Source organism: Tachyglossus aculeatus, chromosome 8 (genome assembly GCF_015852505.1).
Source record: "Tachyglossus aculeatus isolate mTacAcu1 chromosome 8, mTacAcu1.pri, whole genome shotgun sequence".
Lineage (NCBI taxonomy): Eukaryota > Metazoa > Chordata > Mammalia > Monotremata > Tachyglossidae > Tachyglossus > Tachyglossus aculeatus.
In genome coordinates, this window is record NC_052073.1 from 39,771,704 (window position 1) to 39,792,513 (window position 20,810).

The 20,810-nt window shown below is 57.6% G+C and overlaps 2 protein-coding genes across 2 annotated transcripts in view; one reads left to right on the plus strand and one right to left on the minus strand.

The window, feature by feature from the left end:
• Nucleotides 1-11,914, plus strand: MRPL45 (mitochondrial ribosomal protein L45). Its single transcript, XM_038750154.1, has 8 exons — nucleotides 1-75; nucleotides 2,928-3,111; nucleotides 4,066-4,183; nucleotides 5,590-5,688; nucleotides 8,790-8,838; nucleotides 8,928-9,077; nucleotides 9,166-9,339; nucleotides 11,553-11,914. Exons 1-8 carry the CDS (start codon nucleotides 7-9, stop codon nucleotides 11,673-11,675), a joined length of 966 nt encoding a protein of 321 aa, XP_038606082.1. The 5' UTR covers nucleotides 1-6; the 3' UTR covers nucleotides 11,676-11,914.
• Nucleotides 11,896-20,810, minus strand: part of GPR179 (G protein-coupled receptor 179) — a 22,892-nt gene continuing 13,977 nt past the window's right edge. The window contains 4 exon segments of the mRNA XM_038750090.1: nucleotides 11,896-15,714; nucleotides 19,905-20,051; nucleotides 20,209-20,314; nucleotides 20,517-20,655. Coding sequence (XP_038606018.1) covers nucleotides 12,661-15,714; nucleotides 19,905-20,051; nucleotides 20,209-20,314; nucleotides 20,517-20,655 — 3,446 coding nt within the window. The 3' untranslated portion in view covers nucleotides 11,896-12,660.

Consider the following 20,810-nt stretch of genomic DNA (forward strand, 5'->3'; position numbering starts at 1 on the left):
GGCAAGATGGCGGCGCCCATGCGGAGGAGCTTGTACGGATTCGGCGGCCTACTACTGGGCCGGTGGGCCCGGCAGGTAGGGAGGGGGCCTGGTCCCCGCTGCCAGCATCATCATAATTAAAATAATAATATAAATAATAATGATAACAATAATAGTAATAATAATTATGGCATTTATTAAGCGCTGACTGTGAGCCCACTGTTGGGTAGGGACTGTCTCAATATGTTGCCAACTTGTACTTCCCAAGCGCTTAGTACAGTGCTCTGCACACAGGAAGCGCTCAATAAATACGATTGATTGAGATAAATAGTAATAATAATGATAATAATAATGGCATTTCTTAAGCGCTGACTGTGAGCCCACTGTTGGGTAGGGGCTGTCTCTATATGTTGCCAACTTGGACTTCCCAAGCGCTTAGTCCAGTGCTCTGCACACAGTAAACGCTCAATAAATACGATTGAGATAAATAATAATAATAATAATAATAATAATAATAATGGCATTTATTAAGCGCTGACTTTGAGCCCACTATTGGGTAGGGACTGACTCTATATGTTGCCAACTTGGACTTCCCAAGCGCTTAGTCCAGTGCTGTGCACACAGTAAGCGCTCAATAAATACGATTGATTGATATAAATAATAATAATAATAATAATAATAATGGCATTTATTAAGCGCTGACTTTGAACCCACTATTGGGTAGGGACTGTCTCTATATGTTGCCAACTTGTACTTCCCAAGTGCTTAGTCCAGTGCTCTGCACACAGTAAGCGCTCAATAGATACGATTGATTGATATAAATAATAATAATAATAATAATGGCATTTATTAAGCGCTGACTTTGAGCCCACTGTTGGGTACGGACTGTTTCTATATGTTGCCAACTTGTCCTTCCCAAGCGCTTAGTCCAGTGCTCTGCACACAGTAAGCGCTCAGTAAATACGATTGATTGATCACTTAAGCATCATCAATCAGTCAATCAATCGTATTTATTGAGCGCTTACTGTGTGCAGAGCACTGGACTAAGCGCTTGGGAAGGACAAGTTGGCAGCATAATCCTAATCAACATAGTCATCGTCATCGAAGTGATGGCCTTGGTTAAGCGCTTACTACATGAGAAGCAGCATGGCTCAGTGGAAAGAGCCCGGGCTTTGGAGTCAGAGGTCGTGGGTTCAAATCCAGACCCCGTCACTTGTCAGCTGGGTGACCTTGGGCAAGTCCCTTCGCTTCTCTGGGCCTCAGTGACCTCATCTGTAAAATGGGGGTGAAGACTGTGAGCTCCCCGTGGGACAACCTGATCACCCTGTATCTACCCCAGCGCTTAGAACAGTGCTCAGCACATAGTAAGCGCTTAACAAATACCAACAGTATTATTATTATTACTCTCTGGGCCTCAGTTCCCTCATCTGTAAAATGGGGATAAAAGTGTGAGCCCCCCGTGGGACAACCTAAGTACCCTGTATCTCCCCAGCGCTAACAACAGTACTTGGCACATAGTAAGCGCTTAACAAATACCATCATCGTGGCTCTTTCCACTGAGCCACGCTGTCTCTCACCTTAACAAATACCACAGTTATCATTATTATTATTATTATTCTCATCCTGGCTTCGCCCCTTGTCTTCTGTGGGAGCTTGGGTAAGTCACTTCATTTATCCGAGCCTCAGTTTCCTCATCTGTAAACTGGGGATTAAGCCTGATCTCTGTGTGGAATGGGGAGTGCATCCAACTGGATCAAGCGCTCAGTACAGTGCTTTGCACACAATAAGCGCTCAGTAAATACGATTGATTAACTTGTATCTACCCTGGTTCGTAGTACGGTGCCTGACGTGTAGTAAGCACTTAAATACCACAATTATTATCATTATTATTACAACGAGGCAGCTCCGCCACTTGTGTGCTGTGTGACCTTGGTCAAGTCACTTCACATCCCTCGGTGGAAAGAGCCCGGGCTTGGGAGTCGGAGGTCAAGGGTTCTAATCCTGCCGCTCCCGCTTGTCAGCTGTGTGACTTTGGGCAAGTCGCTTCACTTCTCTGCGCCTCAGTGACCTCATCTGTAAAATGGGAATTAAGACTGTGAGCCCCACGTGGGACAACCTGATTACCCTGTATCCCCCCCGGCGCTTAGAAGAGTGCTTTGCACCTAGTAAGCGCTTAACAAATACCATCGTTATTATTATTATCCCTGGGCCTCAGTGACCTCATCTGTAAAATGGGAATTAAGACTGTGAGCCCCACGGGGGACAACCTGATTACCCTGTATCCCCCCCCCCAGCGCTTAGAAAAGTGCTTTGCACATAGTAAGCGCTTAACAAATACCGTCGTTATTATTATTATCCCTGAGCCTCAGTGACCTCATCTGTAAAATGGGAATTAAGACTGTGAGCCCCACGGGGGACAACCTGATTACCCTGTATCCCCCCCCACCAGCGCTTAGAAGAGTGCTTTGCACCTAGTAAGCGCTTAACAAATACCATCGTTATTATTATAGAAACAGCGTGGCTCAGTGGAAAGAGCCCGGGCTTTGGAGTCAGAGGTCGCGGGTTCGAATCCCGGCTCCGCCACAAGTCTGCTGTGTGACCTTGGGCAAGCCACTTCACTTCTCTGAGCCTCGGTTCCCCCATCTGTAAAAATGGGGATTAAGACTGAGAGCCCCAGGTGGGACAACTTGATCACATTGTATCCCCCCAGCGCTTAGCGCAGCGCTCTGCACATAGTAAGCGCTTAACAAATGCCGTCATTATTATTATTATTATCCCTGGGCCTCGGTTATCTCATCTGGGAAAATGGGGCCGTGAGATTGTGAGCCCCGTGTGGGACCGGGGCGGCGGCCAGCCGGATCTACCCCAGCGCTTCGTACGGCGCCCGGCACGTAGTAAGCGCCGAACGATCGTCGCTGGCATTTACTGGGCGCTCCCCGTCCTTCTAGTCCCCGGACGTCCGGCCCGGCCCGGCCGCCATCGTGATGCCGGTGAGGACCAAGAGGCGCTTCACCCCCCCGCAGAAGAAGGCCAAGTTCTGGACCGAAGAGGAGAACCGGGCCCGCGCCCGGGCCGCCGGCGTCGTCATCCCCAACGAGCGCCCCGAGAGACCCATTGTCCTGAACTGCACAGGTGGGACTGGGCCTCGGGGCCGGGCGGGGAGGGAGGGAGGGGACTTGGAGCGGGTCACTTCGCTTCTCCGGGCCTCAGTTTCCTCGACTGTAAAATACTAACAGCAACGTCGGTGTTTGTTAAGCGCTCACTACGTGCCAAGCGCCGTTCTAAGTGCCGGGGGGATGCGAGGTAATCCAGGTTGCCCCCCGTGGGGCTCACAGTCTTCACCCTCGTTTCACGGATGAGGGAACTGAGGCACGGAGACGTGAAGGGACTCGCCCAAAGTCACCCAGCCGACGGTTGGCGGACAGAGGCGGGATTAGAACCCACGACCTCTGACTCCAGAGCCCGGGCTCTTTCCGTTGAGCCACGCTGGTGGTACCTTTTTTAGACCGTGAGTCCCGTGTGGGATCGGGACTGTGTCCAACCTGATTAGCTTGGGGTAGCGGGGAGACGCAGGGACGGTTCTCCCCGCTTTATTCATTCATCATTCAATCGTATTTATTGAGCGCTTACTGTGTGCAGAGCACTGTACTGAGCGCTTGGGAAGTCCAAGTCGGCAGCACCTAGAGACGGTCCCTCCCCAACAGCGGGCTCGCGGTCTAGAAGGGGGAGACGGACAACAAAGCAAAACATATTAACAAAATAAATAGAATAAATATGTACAAATAAAATAAGTAGAGTCATATATGCGTACAAACATATATGCAGGGGCTGTGGGGAGGGGAAGGAGGTAAGGTGGGGGGGGTGGGGGCTCCTGGTGCGCACGTCGCCGAGCAGCTGCTCGGACGTTTAGACTGTGAGCCCACTGTTGGGTAGGGACTGTCTCTAGATGATGCCAACTTGGACTTCCCAAGCGCTTAGTACAGTGCTCTGCACACAGTAAGCGCTCAATAAATATGATTGATTGGACTGTGGCGGAAGGCCCCGGGCCGACTGCCCTAATCTTTCTCCCCCACCCTCCTCCGCCAGCCGGGGTCTTCGACCCCTACATCCCCCCCGAGGGCGACGCTCGCTTGACGCCCCTCCTCCAGGCCGGCCTGAAGCAGAGGGTGGAACGGCTGAAGCAACGCGTGGCCTCCCAGATGGCGTAGGTACCCGGGCCCCCCGCGTCACGGGCCTGTGGGCGGCGGGGGTCCCTCCGGGCCTCGGTGCCCACCCCGCCCGAGGCCCCGGAGTGGGGTTCCTCCCCCCGGCTGGTGGGTCGTGGCCCACCGGTGCCTCACGGGATGTCTCCTGGTGACAGGCCAGACAGCTCCCACGTCCTGGCTTCCCGAGCACGGCAGTGGGGTGGGGAATCGACGGTGACGGGACTCGAACCTGGGTCCCCCGGGAGCGGGGAGCCTGTCTCTGACCACGGAGTCTTCTAGACTGTAAACCCGCTGTTGGGTAGGGACCGTCTCTATGTGTTGCCAACTTGGACTTCCCAAGCGCTTAGTCCAGCGCTCTGCACACAGTAAGCGCTCAATAAATACGATTGATCGATGATTGATTGATTGAGCCGGGTGTTCTGAGCCCCAGGGACCGGTGCGGGAGGGGGACTCTGGGTCACGTAGACTTTTCAGCCCGAAAGGCCTCCATTTCCATCCGACTAGATGACTAGAGAGGCAGCGTGGCTCAACGGAAATCAATCAATCGTATTTATTGAGTGCTTACTGTGTGCGGAGCACTGGACTAAGCGCTTGGGAAGTCCAAGTTGGCAACATATAGAGACGGTCCCTGCCCAACCGTGGGCTCTATTCTATTTTATTTTGTAGTATGTTTGGTTTTGTCCCCCCCTTTTAGACTGTGAGCCCACTGTTGGGTAGGGACTGTCTCTCTATGTTGCCAACTTGTACTTCCCAAGCGCTTAGTCCGGTGCTCTGCACATAGTAAGCGCTCAATAAATACGATTGATGATGATGATGGTGATAAAAGAAAGAGCTCGGGCTTAGGAGTCGGAGGTCATGGGTTCACATCCCGGCTCCGCCAATTGTCAGCTGTGTGACTTTGGGCAAGTCACTTAACTTCTCTGGGCCTCAGTTCCTCATCTGTAAAACAGGGATGAAGACTGAGCCCCACGTGGGACACTCTGATCACCTTGTATCCTCAGAACAGTGCTTTGCACCTAGTAAGCGCTCAACAAATGCCATCATTATTATTATTATCCGACTGCCTCCTCTCGCTTTGGAGTGGGTGGGCCAGAGCCGAACAACCCGGCCGAGGCGGCGCCCTCCGGCTCTGGAAAATCTCCAGAATTCCCCAAACCCCCTGGGGCCGCTTGCGGTCCTGACCTCGCCCTGGTTGGGTCTGGAGCGGCCCCGGGCGGGTCGACTCGCATCCGGCTCTGAGGTCCCCGGGGGCCCCGCCGGGATGGGGGAGACCCCAGGACGAACCAGATTCCCCCCCCGACGCTTTCACCTGATCACCTTGTAACCTCCCCAGTGCTTAGAACAGTGCTTTGCACATAGTTAGCGCTTAACAAATACCATTATTATTATTATTATTATTTCCCAGCATCCGCAAGGTGAAGGAACACGACCCCACCTTCAGCGTCAAGACCTTCGCCGCCAAGGCCCAAGAGATCTTCACTGAAGCGCACAACTGCCTGAACACGTGAGAGCTTCCTGTTTCCTCCTCCTCATCAACATCATCAATCGTATTTATTGAGCGCTTACTATGTGCAGAGCACTGTACTAAGCGCTTGGGAAGTACAGATTGGCAACATATAGAGACAGTCCCTACCCAACAGTGGGCTCACAGTCTAAAAGGGGGAGACAGAGAACAAAACCAAACATACTGACAAAATAAAATGAATAGAATAGATATGTACAAATAAAATAAATAGAGTAAAAAATATGTACAAACATATACATATATACAGGTGCTGTGGGGAAGGGAAGGAGGTAAGATGGGGGGGATGGAGAGGGGGACGAGGGGGAGAGGAAGGAAGGGGCTCAGTCTGGGAAGGCGGCCTGGAGGAGGTGAGCTCTCAGCAGGGCCTCGCCCGTCCCGACCTGGGCTCCCTGGGCACGGCTCCTCGGCCAGAACCATCTTGGGTACCGGGGTAAAGACGGCGGGGGGGGTGTCCAGCCCCGCCGTCGGGACCCCCAGCGAGCCACGGTTCCCGCTAGCTTGGCGGAGGGCACCGGTGTGGCGGGGGCCGGACTGGGGGTCGGGGGTCCGCCCCCTCCCCGACCAGAAATGAAGCAGGCCCAGGGGAGAACGAGGAAGTCAGCGGGCCAGAGGACGGCCCGACGGGAGTGCCAGACCATCCCCGGGCCTGGCGTCTGGCTCGACCGAAGGCCCAGTCAACTTTTTGGGGCTCCCGGGCCGATGTGAGGATGAAGTGGAGGAAGGGAGCTGGTCAGCCGGCGGTTGGTACCCAGGCCGCGGGCACCGTCCACTGGTCTTGTGGTGTTGGCAGGGAGGCGGGATGGGAGTTTAAGGGCCTGGAAAAGGACGGGCAGCACCACTGCTGAACTTCCGTCTCCCAGGTTCTCCCCGCCCCGGGGGATCCAGAGGGAAACGCTCCTCTCCACTGCAGGACGAGGGAGGGGACAGGAGGTGGGTGGGTTGGTTCAGCACAGTCTTCTAGACTGTGAGCCCACTGTTGGGTAGGGACTGTCTCTATATGTTGCCAACTTGTACTTTCCAAGCGCTTAGTCCAGTGCTCTGCACACAGTAAGCGCTCAATAAATACGATTGAGGATGATGATGATGATGATGACAGTCTTCTAGACTGTGAGCCCACTGTTGGGTAGGGACTGTCTCCATATGTTGCCAACTTGGACTTCCCAAGCGCTTAGTCCAGTGCTCTGCACACAGTAAGCGCTCAATAAATACGATTGGTGGTGATGATGACAGTCTTCTAGACTGTAAGCCCACTGTTGGGTAGGGACCGTCTCTATATGTTGCCAACTTGGACTTCCCAAGCGCTTAGTGCTCTGCACACAGTAAGCGCTCAATAAATACGATTGATGATGATGATGATGACAGTCTTCTAGACTGTAAGCCCACTGTTGGGTAGGGACTGTCTCTATATGTTGCCAACTTGTTCTTCCCAAGCGCTTAGTCCAGTGCTCTGCACACAGTAAGCGCTCAATAAATACGATTGATGATGATGATGATGATGATGACAGTCTTCTAGACTGTAAGCCCACTGTTGGGTAGGGACTGTCTCTATATGTTGCCAACTTGGACTTCCCAAGCGCATAGTACAGTGCTCTGCACACAGTAAGCGCTCAATAAATACGATTGATTGATTGATTGACAGTGGGCCGGAGTGGGTTGAGATTCCCTGATCGGGGAAGGAGGGAGGGAGTCTAGGTGTGTTTGTCACCCTTCTAGACTGTGAGCCGGCTGTTGGGTAGGGACTGTCTCTATGTGTTGCCGACTTGGACTTCCCAAGCGCTTAGTGCGGTGCTCTGCACACAGTAAGCACTCAATATGATTGATTGATTGATTGTCAGTCAGTCATATTTATTGAGTGCTTACTGTGTGCAGAGCACCGTATTAAGTGCTTGGGAGAGTACAGTATAACAGACGCGTTTCCGGCCCACGATGAGCTTACAAGTCTAGAGGGGGAACCAAATGATAATGTGCCTGCGTCAATAATTCCAGCTATGTACATGAGTGCTGTGGGGCCGGGAGGTGGGGGATGAATAAAGGGAGCAAGTCCGGGCGATACAGAAGGGAGTGGAAAAAGAGGAAAGGAGGGCTTAGTCAGGGAAGGCCTCTTGGAGGAGATGGGCCTTCCACAAGAGGCTTCGTCCGAGCGTCTTGCCGTCGCCGCTATCAAAGAGGGAGGCAGGGGACCCTGGGGGTCCAGTTGGGTGTCCTCCCTGGGCTCCAATTCCGAGCCACGTGAAGCGGAGGGCAGGTTCCGTACCCTCCCCGGGGCCTAGTCCCATCCTGGGATCTTCCCCTTCCTTCCTCTCCCCCTCGTCCCCCTCTCCATCTCCCCCATCTTACCTCCTTCCCTTCCCCACAGCACCTGTATATATGTATATATGTTTGTACATATTTATTACTCTATTTATTTTACTTGTACCTATCTATTCTATTTATTTTATTCTGTTAGTATGTTTGGTTTTGTTCTCCGTCTCCCCATTTTAGACTGTGAGCCCACTGTTGGGTAGGGACCGTCTCTACGTGTTGCCAATTTGTACTTCCCAAGCGCTTAGTCCGGTGCTCTGCACATAGTAAGCGCTCAATAAATACGATTGATGATGGCCTTCCCAGACTGAGCCCCTTCCTTCCTCTCCCCCTCGCCCCCCTCTCCATCCCCCCATCTTACCTCCTTCCCTTCCCCACAGCGCCTGTATATATGTATATATGGTTGTACATATTTATTACTCTATTTATTTATTTATTTATTTATTTTGCTTGTGCATTTCTATCCTATTTATTTAATTTTGTTGGTATGTTTGGTTCTGTTCTCTGTCTCCCCCTTTTAGACTGTGAGCCCACTGTTGGGCAGGGACCGTCTCTACGTGTTGCCAATTTGTACTTCCCAAGCGCTTAGTCCGGTGCTGTGCACATAGTAAGCGCTCAATAAATATGATTGATGATGATGATGCCCAAGCGCAGCCTGTTGGGCCGCCCCGCTCCGGAAGCGGAGGGCCGGAGCCAACTGTGGAGCCTCAGTGCCGTGGGTATCTCTCGCTGCTGCTGTCTCTGTCCGTCTCTCACACGGTTCCCCCCCCACCTCCCAGGGCCAACCACGACAGGCTTCACGACCTGGTGACGGAGCACTGCTTCCCGGTAGGTTCCTCCCCTCCCGATATCGGGGCCGGCCGGGCGCGGGGCGGAGGGGCCTGACGGCGGCGCGCCCGGTTCCCCCCCCGTCCCAGAAAATGGCCGAGGAGACGAAGCTGAAGACGGTGCGCTGGCGCTTCGTGGAGTCCCTGGAGCCCCCCCGGGTGGTGCAGGTCCGCTGCTCGGACACGGTCAGCGCGGGGAACGTGTACGGACAGGTCACCGTCCGCATGCACACGCGCCAGGTAGGGCCCCCGTCCCGCCCCGGGCCGGACCGGCGGGGTCTGCGGCCGGCTGTCCGTCCCCCCATCCCTCCCGCCGTCCTCCCCGCAGGCCCTGGCCATCTACGACCGGTTCGGGCGCCTGATGTACGGGCGAGAGGACCCGCCGCGGGACGTGCTGGAGTACGTCGTGCTGGAGAAGCAGCTCCGCAACCCGTACGGCGCCTGGAGGCTCCATGACAAGATCGTCCCCGCCTGGGCCCCCGCGCCCGAAGCCCCCATCAGGGTAACGCCCCCTCACCCTGCCCCCAGCCTCACGGGGACCAGCCGCTCATTCATTCATTCATTCATTCAATCGTATTTATCGAGCGCTTACTGTGCGGAGCACTGTACTGAGCGCTTGGGAAGGACAAGTTGGCAGCATAGAGAGATGGTCCCTACCCAACAGTGGGCTCACAGTCTAGAAGGGGGAGACAGACGACAAAACCAAACGTATAAACCAAATAAATAGAATAGATATGTACAAGTAAAATAAGTAAATAAAAGATAGAGTAATAAATACGTACAAACATATATACATTCGTTCATTTATTCATTCAGTCGTATTTATTGAGCGCTTACTGTGTGCAGAGCACTGGGCTGAGCGCTTGGGAAGGACAAGTTGGCAACATAGAGAGACGGTCCCTACCCAACAGTGGGCTCACAATCTAGAAGGGGGAGACAGAGAACAAAACCAAACGTATAAACCAAATAAAATAAATAGAATAGATATGTACAAGTAAAATAAGTAAATAAAAGATAGAGTAATAAATACGTACAAACACATACACATTCGTTCATTTATTCATTCAGTCGTATTTATTGAGCGCTTACTGTGTGCAGAGCACTGGGCTGAGCGCTTGGGAAGTACAAGTTGGCAACTTAGAGAGACGGTCCCTACCCAACGGTGGGCTCACAGTCTGGAAGGGGGAGACGGACGACAAAACAAAACATATTAACAAAATAAAATAAGTAGAATAGATATGTACAAGATAAATAAATTAAAAAACGGGGACGCGGCATGGCCTAGTGGCTAGAACGTGGGCCCGAGAGTCCGAGGGCGTGGATAGAGAAGCAGCGTGGCTCAGTGGAAAGAGCCCGGGCTTTGGAGTCGGAGGTCATGGGTTCGAATCCCGGATCCACCAATTGTCAGCTGTGTGACTTTGGGCAAGTCACTTCACTTCTCTGGGCCTCAGTTACCCCATCTGTAAAATGGGGGTTAAGACCGTGAGCCCCCCATGGGACAACCTGATCACCTTGTAACCTCCCCAGCGCTTAGAACAGTGCTTTGCACATAGTAAGCGCTTAATAAATACCATCATTATTATTATTCTAATCCCGGCTCTGCCACTTGTCTGCCGAGTGACCTGGGGCGAATCACTTCTCTGGGCCTCAGCTACCTCACCTGTAAAATGGGGATTAAGACTGCGAGCCCCACGTGGGACGGGGACTGTGTTCCCGATTCATTTACATCCACCCCAGCGCTCAGTACAGTGTCTGGCACGTGGCTTAACAGATACTACAATTATTGCTATTATTATTAGGAGGAGGAGGAGATAATAATAATAATAATAATGGCATTTATTAAGTGCTTACTATGTGCAAAGCACCGTTCTAAGCGCTGGGGAGGTTACAAGGTAATCAGGTTGCCCCGCGGGGGCTCTCAGTCTTAATCCCCATTTTCCAGATGAGGTCAGTGAGGCACAGAGAAGTGAAGTGACTGGCCCAAAGTCACACAGCCGACAGTCGGCGGAGCCGGGACTTGAACCCATGATCTCTGGCTCCAAAGCCCGGGCTCTTTCCACTGAGGCACGAATGAGATGGAGTGGCAGGGGGAGCCGGCCTTGACCCATCCTGCTGCCCTGTCAATAATAATAATAATGATGGTATTTATTAAGTGCTTACTATGTGCAAAGCACTGTTCTAAGCACTGGGAAGGTTACAAGATGATCAGGCCTGTCCCACGGGGGGCTCACAGTCTTCATCCCCATTTTACAGATGAGGTATCTGAGGCACAGAGAAGTGAAGTGACTTGCCTAAAGTCACACAGCTGAGAAGTGGCAGAGCCGGGATTTGAACCCGTGACCTCTGACTCCAAAGCCCGGGCTCTTTCCACTGAGCCACGCCCTGTCCCCAGGGCAAGTGGGGCAACTTCTGGTCCGCCAACCCCAGACCCCAGCCAGAAAGTCGGGGGTCGAGCCGACGGGCTTGCAGCTCGTGTCCTCCCCCAGGGAGCCCCGGAGAGCTTGGGCGGGCAGGGCGGCTCTGGGCCCCTCCCGGCTCTAACAGGGGTCCGAGGGGGACGGATTTGGGGGGTCTCCGCTTACTCAGACCCCTTCGGGACACATTCCCACCACCTCCTTGGCACTGCAGCAGAACCACCAGCCCCAGGAAAGGGCCCCGGAGCGGGCGGGTGGGAAAGCGGCCGTGGCCGCCGTAACCGGTCTCTCGTCCTTCCAGACGGTCCTGATCCCCGGGCCCGACGACCTGAACGTGGCTACGCCATCGCCACCGCCCGCTCCCGAGACCCCGGGCCTGCCATCACCCCGGGACCAATCCACCCCCCCGGGACCCGGGGTATAGGGACCGGCTGCCCCATGGAGGGTGGGAGGGGCGGCAGGGCGGGCTTGGGGAAAGGGGCGTCTTTTGCCTCGTCCCCCTTCTCCCCCCTCGACTGTCGGGGGCCCAGGCCCCAGGGAGGGCCACGATGCCGGAACCCCCCCCTTCAGCCGAAGCTGCCGACCGCACCCCAGCGGGACGTCAAACCCCAAACTGGGAACGTGGCCTGAGACCCTGGTAATAAATCCCCGTCTTTTGGAGGCGTCTTGTGTAGCTTGGGGATGGGCGCGTTCGGGGGGCCGGGTGTGTTTGGAGGACTGGGTCGGTGCCCCTTCGAGGGGTGCGGTTGGGGGGAGAGGGGTCTGAGGCGGCCGCCCAGCCCTCAGGGAGGGGGCACTGAGTCCCTCCTAAAGCCAGGCTGAGTCAGTTGGGGGACGTGGGCATCACAGCCCAGCTGTTGCAGCAGTCCTGGGATGAGAGCAGAGGGACGGGGGCGGGCTCGGGGCTGGCTTGGAGTTGGGAGAGAAGGACAATGGAGAACACGTGGTCGTCAAAAGGGGGAAATGCCCCTAAGTCGGCCCAGGCGATGGGCTCTGCTCCACCTGTCTCCCCCCAGCCGCCTTAGTCTCGCTCTGCCGAGAGCCGCCAAAAGTCCCCTCGGTGCCAGGCCCCGGGCCCTGACCCACCCCCTGTCCGGCGGGGACCAGGGCAGCTGAAACGGTGGAGAGCTGGAGGTTTTAATGTGTCTTTTGTACACGTTTCTTTGGGGGCCACATGGCTTCAGTCCCTCTGCCGCCCTTTGGTCGCCGCGGATCCCCGGGCAGCAAGCGGACGGACCCGGCTCAGAGCCGGGGCGGCGACAACGGCCGGGGCTCGGGACGTTGGGCCGGGGGCGTCGGGAGCCTGAGCCCTCCCGCTCCGGTTGGGTGATGGAGGATAGGTCGCCTATGGGGAGGGGCGGTGGGGGCCTCTGGTTGCTCTAGTATGGGGGTCGGGAGCACCGGAGCTGCTAGGTGGTGGCGGGCCCGGGCTTCGGACTCCAGGCCCAGCCGACCTCGCTGCCTGGGAGTGAGGAAGCGGCCTGGGGGCTGGCGAGCAGGGGGCGTCTCCCTTCAGACGCCGGGAGGGATTCGGCCCTGGCCTCCCCGGCAGGCCGGGGCCCTGGGCTCCGGGATCCCGTCCCTCCGGGGGCAGGGTGGCCCTCTGTACCCCACGTTTGTCCCGGGTGCCCCTCGGCCCCTGGGTCTCCGTCATCTCCCACATCCACTGTCTCCCAGGGACAGACGGCCTCCCGCGCCCGGACCAGCCTCCCGGCCCTACCGGGGGTCCCCGCCACCCCCTTCGGCCGGGCCCACCTCAGGCCCTGGCCCGTGGCGGGCTCGGGAACCGCGGCCCCCTCGCTCTCCTCCCAGGGACAGATGTCCGCTCTCCCGCCGGACGCTTCCCACGGGCACACCTCCGCCTTCCAGCGGTCCGTGCCGTCCGGCGGCGGCAGAGGGCCGCTGCCCCGAGCCCGGGACTTCACAGGCGGTGGGCCACGGGGGCTTCCCGGGTCGGCCGAACTCTCCCAGGGGCAGACGGGGTCCCGGCCCGGCCCCTCCTTCCCCGCTTCATCAGGTGACTCCTGGCTGGGAGTCCCCCTCGGATGGTGGCGGGGGCTCCTGCCTGGGGTGGGGGCCCTCGTCCCCCAAGACCCCTCGTACTCCTCCCAGGGACAGACGTCGGCTCGCCCGCCGGACGCTTCCCACGGACACACCTCCGCCTTCCAGGGGACCGGGCCGGTGGCCGCCTGACTCCCGGCCCTGGGCCAATCGGGGCCCCTGGAGGGCGGCTGGCAGATGCCTTCTGCGGCCCCCGCCTCCCTGGGCCTGGGGGAATCTCGGGCTCTCTCCAGCGGGAGGACAGGACCCCCGGCTGCCCCGCCGCTCTCGACCGTGTCCCGGCTGGCCAGCTGGCGCCTGTCCTCCTTGTCGTGGTGGTCACCCTCCCGGGTTCGCGGGGTCCCTGGAGTGTGGGGAGGAGCCCCCGGAGCTTCCCCCCCGGCGGCTTCTCCCCCTCCAGCCCCCTGGCCCGGGCAGCCGGTCCGGCTCCGGCCTAGCGCCTTCAGCATCAGACCCAGGCCCCGCAGAGACGCCCCACGGACGGTCGCCTTCAAGCTCTGGGACTTGGGGAGGGTCCTCGGCCTCCCCTCTCCCTCAGGGCCGGCGGCAGCGGCGGACAGAGCCCGCCGGGGCGTTGGCGGCAGAGGCGGGGGTCCGGCCCCGACCTCCCCGGAGACGCCACTCTCCCACGGGCAGATGAAAGCGAACAGGTCTGGGCCTGGGGGCGAAGCTGGGGCCGATGCCCGGGTCCCCATGGCCGGGACCTCTGGGGGAGACCCCGGGCTGCCCGGTGCCAGGCCGGAGGGCACGCCAGGGGTCACCCACCCGTGGCCGTCGAGGCTGGGGCTCCGGGGCTCCGGCGGGGAGCCGCCGGGTGGCCGGAGGGCCTCTGGGGGTGCCGAGTGGGGTCTTCTCTGTGTGCTGCCGCTGTCCTGTCGGGGATCCCGGTGGGTCAACGGTGGGGCCCGGGGTTGGACGTCGAGGGCACCGAGGGCACCACGGGCACCAAGGGCACCGAGGGCACCAAGGGCGCTGGGGGGGATGCGGACGCTAGGGGCGCTGCGGACACTGGGAAAACTGCGGACGTTGCGGACGCTAGGGGCGCTGCGGACACTGGGAAAACTGCGGACGTTGTGGACGCTGCGGACGCTAGGGGCGCTGCGGACACTGGGAAAATTGCCTACGCCGGGGGCGCTGCGGACGCTAGGGGCGCTGCGGACACTGGGAAAATTGCGGACGTTGTGCGCGCTGCGGACGCTAGGGGCGCTGCGGACGCTGGGAAAACTGCGGACGTTGTGTGCGCTGCGGACGCTAGGGGCGCTGCGGACACTGGGAAAACTGCGGACGTTGTGCGCGCTGCGGACACTGGGGAAACTGCAGACGCTAGGGGCGCTGTGGACGCTGGGAAAGCTGCTGACGTTGTGGGCTCTGCGGACGCTGGGAAAACTGCGGACGCCAGGGGCGCTGCGGACACTGGGAGAACTCCGGACATTAGGGGCGCTGCGGACGCTGGGAAAACTGCTGACGTTGTGTGCGCTGCGGACACTGGGAGAACTGCGGACGCCCGGGGCGCTGCGGACGCCGGGAGAACTGCGGACGTTGTGGGCGCTTGGAAAACTGCCGACAATGGGGGCAGTGCGGACCCAGGGAAAGCGGCGGCCGCTAGGGGCGCTGCGGACGCTGGGAGAACTGCGGGCGTTGTGCGCGCTGCGGCCGCTAGGGGCGCTGCGGCCGCTTGGAAAACTGCTGACGCTGGGGGCGCTGCGGAGCCAGGGAAAGCGGCGGCCGCTAGGGGCGCTGCGGACGCTGGGGGAACTACGGGCGTTGTGCGCGCTGCGGCCGCTAGGGGCGCTGCGGCCGCTGGGAGAACCGCGGACGTTGAGTGCGCTGCGGACGCTAGGGGCGCTGCGGACGCTGGGGAAACTGCTGACGTTGCGGGCGCTGCGGACACTGGGCGAGCTGCGGACGTTGTGGGCGCTTGGAAAACTGCCGACGCTGGGGGCGCTGCGGAGCCAGGGAAAGCGGCGGCCGCTAGGGGCGCTGCGGGCGCTGGGAGGACTGCGGACGTGGTGCGCGCCGCGGCCGCTAGGGGCGCTGCGGACGTGCCAGGGAAAGCGGCGGCCGCTAGGGGCGCTGCGAGGCCGGCGCGGGTCGGCTTGGCGTCGGGCGGCCGCCAGGGGGCAGGCGCTGGCCCAGTTGGAGAGCGTTGGCATGGAGGTTGGCATCAGGGCTGGCATCGGGGGGCCGCATACCCGGGCCTCCTCCTGCTCCCGATTTTCCCACTCCTGCTCCCGCTCTTCCCGCTCCTGCTCCCGCTGCCGCTCCTTGGATCCCTCCCGGCGCAGCAGGGAGCGGCCCAGGCTGCGGCGGGCATCGGTCCTGGTGGGCAGGTGCGGGTTTCCCGCCTCCATCCTTCGGGTCCTGTGCCCCTCCAGCCGCCGGTACAGCCGCTTCAGCTCCGCCTGCGGGCACCGACAGCAAGCAGAGAAGCAGCGGGGCTCAGCGCCAACAGCCCGGGCTGGAGGGGGGTCGGGGGTCGTGGGTTCGAATCCCGCCCCTCTCTGCTGCAGCCACCTTGGGCAAGACACGTCGCTTCCCCGGGCCTCGGTTCCCTCATCCGTCAAATGGGGAGGAAGGCTGGGGGGCACCACGTGGGGCCACCTGATCACCTTGCATTCCCCCTCCCCCAGCGCTTAGAACAGTGCCTGGCACATAGTAAGCGCTTAACAAATAATAATAATGATGGCATTTGTTAAGCGCTTACTATGTGCAGAGCAGTCATTCAATCGTATTTATTGAGCGCTTACTGTGTGCAGGGCACTGGACTAAGCGCTTGGGAAGTACAAGTTGGCAACATTCATTCATTCAATCGTATTGAGCGCTTACTGTGTGCAGAGCACTGGACTAAGCGCTTGGGAAGTACAATTTGGCAGCATTCATTCATTCATTCAATCGTATTTAGTGAGCGCTTACTGTGTGCAGAGCACTGGACTAAGCACTTGGGAAGTCCAAGTTGGCAACATATAGAGATGGTCCCGACCCAATAGCGGGCTCATTCAATCGTATTTATTGAGCGCTTACTGTGTGCAGAGCACTGGACTAAGCGCTTGGGAAGTACAAATTGGCAGCATTCATTCATTCATTCAATCGTATTTAGTGAGCGCTTACTGTGTGCAGAGCACTGGACTAAGCGCTTGGGAAGTCCAAGTTGGCAACATTCATTCATTCATTCAATCGTATTTATTGAGCGCTTACTGTGTGCAGAGCACTGGACTAAGCGCTTGGGAAGTCCAAGTTGGCAACATTCATTCATTCATTCAATCGTATTTATTGAGCGCTTACTGTGTGCAGGGCACTGGACTAAGCGCTTGGGAAGTCCAAGTTGGCAACATTCATTCATTCATTCAATCGTATTTATTGAGCGCTTACTGTGTGCAGAGCACTGGACTAAGCGCTTGGGAAGTCCAAGTTGGCAAACATATAGAGACGGTCCCTACCCAACAGCGGGCTCACAGTCTAGAAGGGAACAGAGTACTGTTCTAAGCGCTGAGGGGGTGGGGGGGAATACAAGTTGATCAAGTTGTCCCACATGGGGCCCACAGTCTTCACCCCATTTTACAGATGAGGTAACTGAGGCTCAGAGAATAATAATAATAATGATAATGGCATTTGTTAAGCGCTTACTATGTGCAAAGCACTGTTCTAAGCGCTGGGGGGGAATACAAGGTGATCAAGTTGTCCCACATGGGGCTCGTAGTCTTAATCCCCATTTTACAGATGAGGGAACTGAGGCTCAGAGAATAATAATAATAATGATAATGGCATTTGTTAAGCGCTTACTATGTGCAAAGCACTGTTCTAAGCGCTGGGGGGGAATACAAGGTGATCAAGTTGTCCCACATGGGGCTCGTAGTCTTAATCCCCATTTTACAGATGAGGGAACTGAGGCTCAGAGAAAAGTGACTTGCCTAAGGCACACAGCGGACGTGGTGGAGTTGGGATTCGAACCCATGACCTCTGACTCCAAAGCCCGGGCTCTTTCCACTGAGCCACGCTGCTTCTCTACCATCATCATCATTATTATTATTATTATTATTACCACCTGGTATCTATCCCAGTGCTTAGAACAGTGCTTGGCACAGAGTAGACTGTGAGCCCCTTGTTGGGTAGGGACCGTCTCTGTCGCCAATTTGTACTTTCCAAGCGCTTAGTACAGCACTCTGCACACAGTAAGCGCTCAATAAATACGATTGAATGAACAGTAAGCACTTAATGAGTACCATAACTGTTGTTATTACAATGATTAACTAGAAGTCAAGGGATAATAATAATGATGATGGTAGTACTTTCCAAGCGCTTAGTACAGTACAGTATAGTACAGTAAGTGCTCAATACGATTGATTGATTGATTGATTTGTTAAGCACTTACTGTGTGCCAAGCACTGTTCTAAGCGCTGGGGTATTTGTAATCAATCAATCGATCGTATTTATTGAGCACTTACTGTGTGCAGGGCACTGTACTAAGCGCTTGGGAAGTATAATTTGGCAACATATACAGTCCCTACCCAACAGTGGGCTCACATAATAATGTTCGTAGTTGTTAAGCACTTACTATGTGCCAAGCACTATTCTAAGCACTGGGGGGGATACAAAGTAATCTAGGTTGTCCCCACTTGGGGCTCACAGTCTTCATCTCCATTTTACAGATGAGGAAACTGAGGCACAGAGAAGTTATTTAGTACAACCTGATCACTTTGTAACCTCCCCAGCGCTTAGAACAGTGCCTTGCACATAGTAAGCGCTCAATAAATGCCATTATTATTATTATTATTATTATTATTATTATTAAGTGACTTGCCCCAAGTCACATAGCTGACAAGTGGCAGAGCCGGGATGAGAACCCATGCCCTCTGACTCCCGAGCCCGGGCTTTTTCCACGAGACACGCCGCTTCTCTAATCAGGTGGTCCCACGCGGGGCTCACGGGCTTCATCTCCATTTTACAGAGGAGGAAACCGAGGCACAGAGAAGTGAAGCGGCTTGCCCAAGGTCACGCAGCGGACGGGCGGCGGAGCCGGGATTAGAACCCACGACCAAGCCCAGGCCGCGCTGCTTCTCTGGGATGAGGATGGGCCCGACCGGGCCTCCGGACGGACCAGCCCCGGTGGGGGTAAGGCAGCCCCCGGGCCGAATGGAGGCCACGTTAGGCTGGAGGGGAGGCAGGGGTTCGGCCCCTCGCCCTCTCACTTTCATTCAGGCCGCCCCCCGAACCCGGACCCCCGCTCCCTGCATCCCCAGGGGGGTCACGCCCAAGTCCCTGCCCGTAACGGAGGCAGCGGGATGGACAAGTTGGCCTCCCAGAGCCCTAAATTATGTCTACCATCTGTCCCGCGCCCACCCCATCCGCCCCAGTCTTCCCCCTCTGCCACCGTCCCCTGGCACGGGACCCCCTCCCCGAGCGCTTCCCGGTGGTCTTCTGCCGGACAGCGCCGAGGAGTCGTGCTCTGGGCCTCCGCCTCCAAGGGGCACCAACTAAGCCCACAGCAGGCGGGACTCGAGTTAGACTCCCCGTGCCCAAGAGGGATGCGGTCGAGGGCGGGGGAAGCGAAGGAAGGGGTCACTGGAGGTGATTGACAGCGGGTCAGCTCGCCCCCGCCCCCCATTCTCCCGGGAGGACTGAACTGGGCAGCTCGAGGTAAAAAGGTTATCCTGCTAACGGCGTGGCTCAGTGGAAAATAATAATAATAATAATAATAATAATAATAATAATGGCATTTGTTAAGCGCTTACTATGTGCAGAGCACTGTTCTAAGCGCTGGGGGTGGGGGATGCAAGCACAAGAGAAGGGGGATACAAGAGAAGCAGCGTGGCTCAGTGGAAAGAGCCCGGGCTTTGGAGTCAGAGGTCATGGGTTCGACTGCCGACTCCAAGGCACTTAACTTCTCTGGGCCTCAGTGACCTCATCTGTAAAATGGGGATGAAGACTGTGAGCCCCCCGTGGGACAACCTGATCACCCTGTATCCTCCCCAGCGCTTAGAACAGTGCTTTGCACATAGTAAGCGCTTAACAAATGCCAATTATTATTGTTATTATTATACAGGGTGATCAAGTTGTCCCACGGGGGGCTCACAGTCTTCATCCCCATATTACAGATGAGATAACTGAGGCTCAGAGAAGTGAAGCGACTTGCCCAAGTTCACACAGCAGACAGGTGGCGGAGCCGGGATTCGAACCCCTGACCTCTGACTCCCAAGCCCAGGCTCTTTCCGCTGAGCCACGCTGCTCAGCCCGGAAAAGAGCCCGGGCTTTGGAGTCAGAGGTCATCGGTTCAAATCCCGGCTCCGCCGATTATCAGCCGTGTCACTTTGGGCAAGTCACTTCACTTCTCCGGGCCTGTTCCCTCATCTGTAAAATGGGGATGAAGACTGCGAGCCCCCCGTGGGACAACCTGATCACCTTGTAACCTCCCCGGCGCTTGGAACAGTGCTTTGCACATAGCGCTTAGCAAGTGCCATTATTATTATTAATGTTGGGGAGGGGCAGGTGGAGCTGTTAGGTCGGGAAGTTGCAGGGGCGGGGATGAGGCTCCCCTGGCTCTCGGGCCGAGCGGCGTCCGCGAGCGTCAAAAGGCCGTCCTGAGCACGCCACCCACGCGCATGTCGCCGGGGTCGAGGCTGAGGTGGCTCCAGTCGGACGTGATGCTGCTGTCCAGGCGGGAGGCCGGGGGCCGCGGGTCCAGCTCCTCCTCCATCACCTCGGCTCCCGCCTGCTCGGGCCGGGGCGTCCCCACGTGCAGAAACTGCGGGCCGGGATGGGGGGCCGCGCCCCGGGCCTCGTGACGCGTCCCTCGCCCACACCGACCCGGTGAGGGTCCTCCCGGGGGCGGGTTGTCCCCCTCCCCCAGCGCCCCCGGGGGACCCCAGGGCTGAGGGGCTCCGGAGAGGACCGGGGCTGACCTTGGGGACGAAGAGCAGGGCCAGGGTCACCGTCACGGTGCTGTGGGTGTGGGCGAAGCAGAGCAGCAGGGTCCAGTCCGGGTGCAGTGACGGAACCAGGACAAACCTGGCGGTGAGAACGGTGCTGGGTGAGCCCGGGGGGAGGTCCGTCATCAATCGTATTTATTGAGCGCTTACTGTGTGCAGAGCACTGGACGAAGCGCTTGGGAAGTACCCCGGTCCTCAGCCGGTCCGGCCCACCGCACGGGGGTGGCCCCGGGGGTGGGGATGGGCCGGGCACCCTCGGGGCCGGGCACTCGGGGCCCCACCTGGCCAGGTGGAAAGCCGCGGAGGTGGCCAGCTCGTTGTGTAGGGCCACGGCCAAGTAGCGGGGCTCCCTGAAGGCCGAGGGCACCGCCCAGGTGGCACAGCTCAGGGCACTGGCGCATAGCAGGGAGAGCAGCTCTGCTGCGGGCAGGGTGAGATGCAGGGAGGGAGAGAGCCTTGCCTATGCCCAGTCACCCCCTCCACCCCGCTGCCTTCCTTCCCTTCGTCCCCTCCACCGCCCGGCCTCCTTCCACCCCTGAACCGCCCCATCTCCCTCTCCCCCCGAAGTCTTCCTC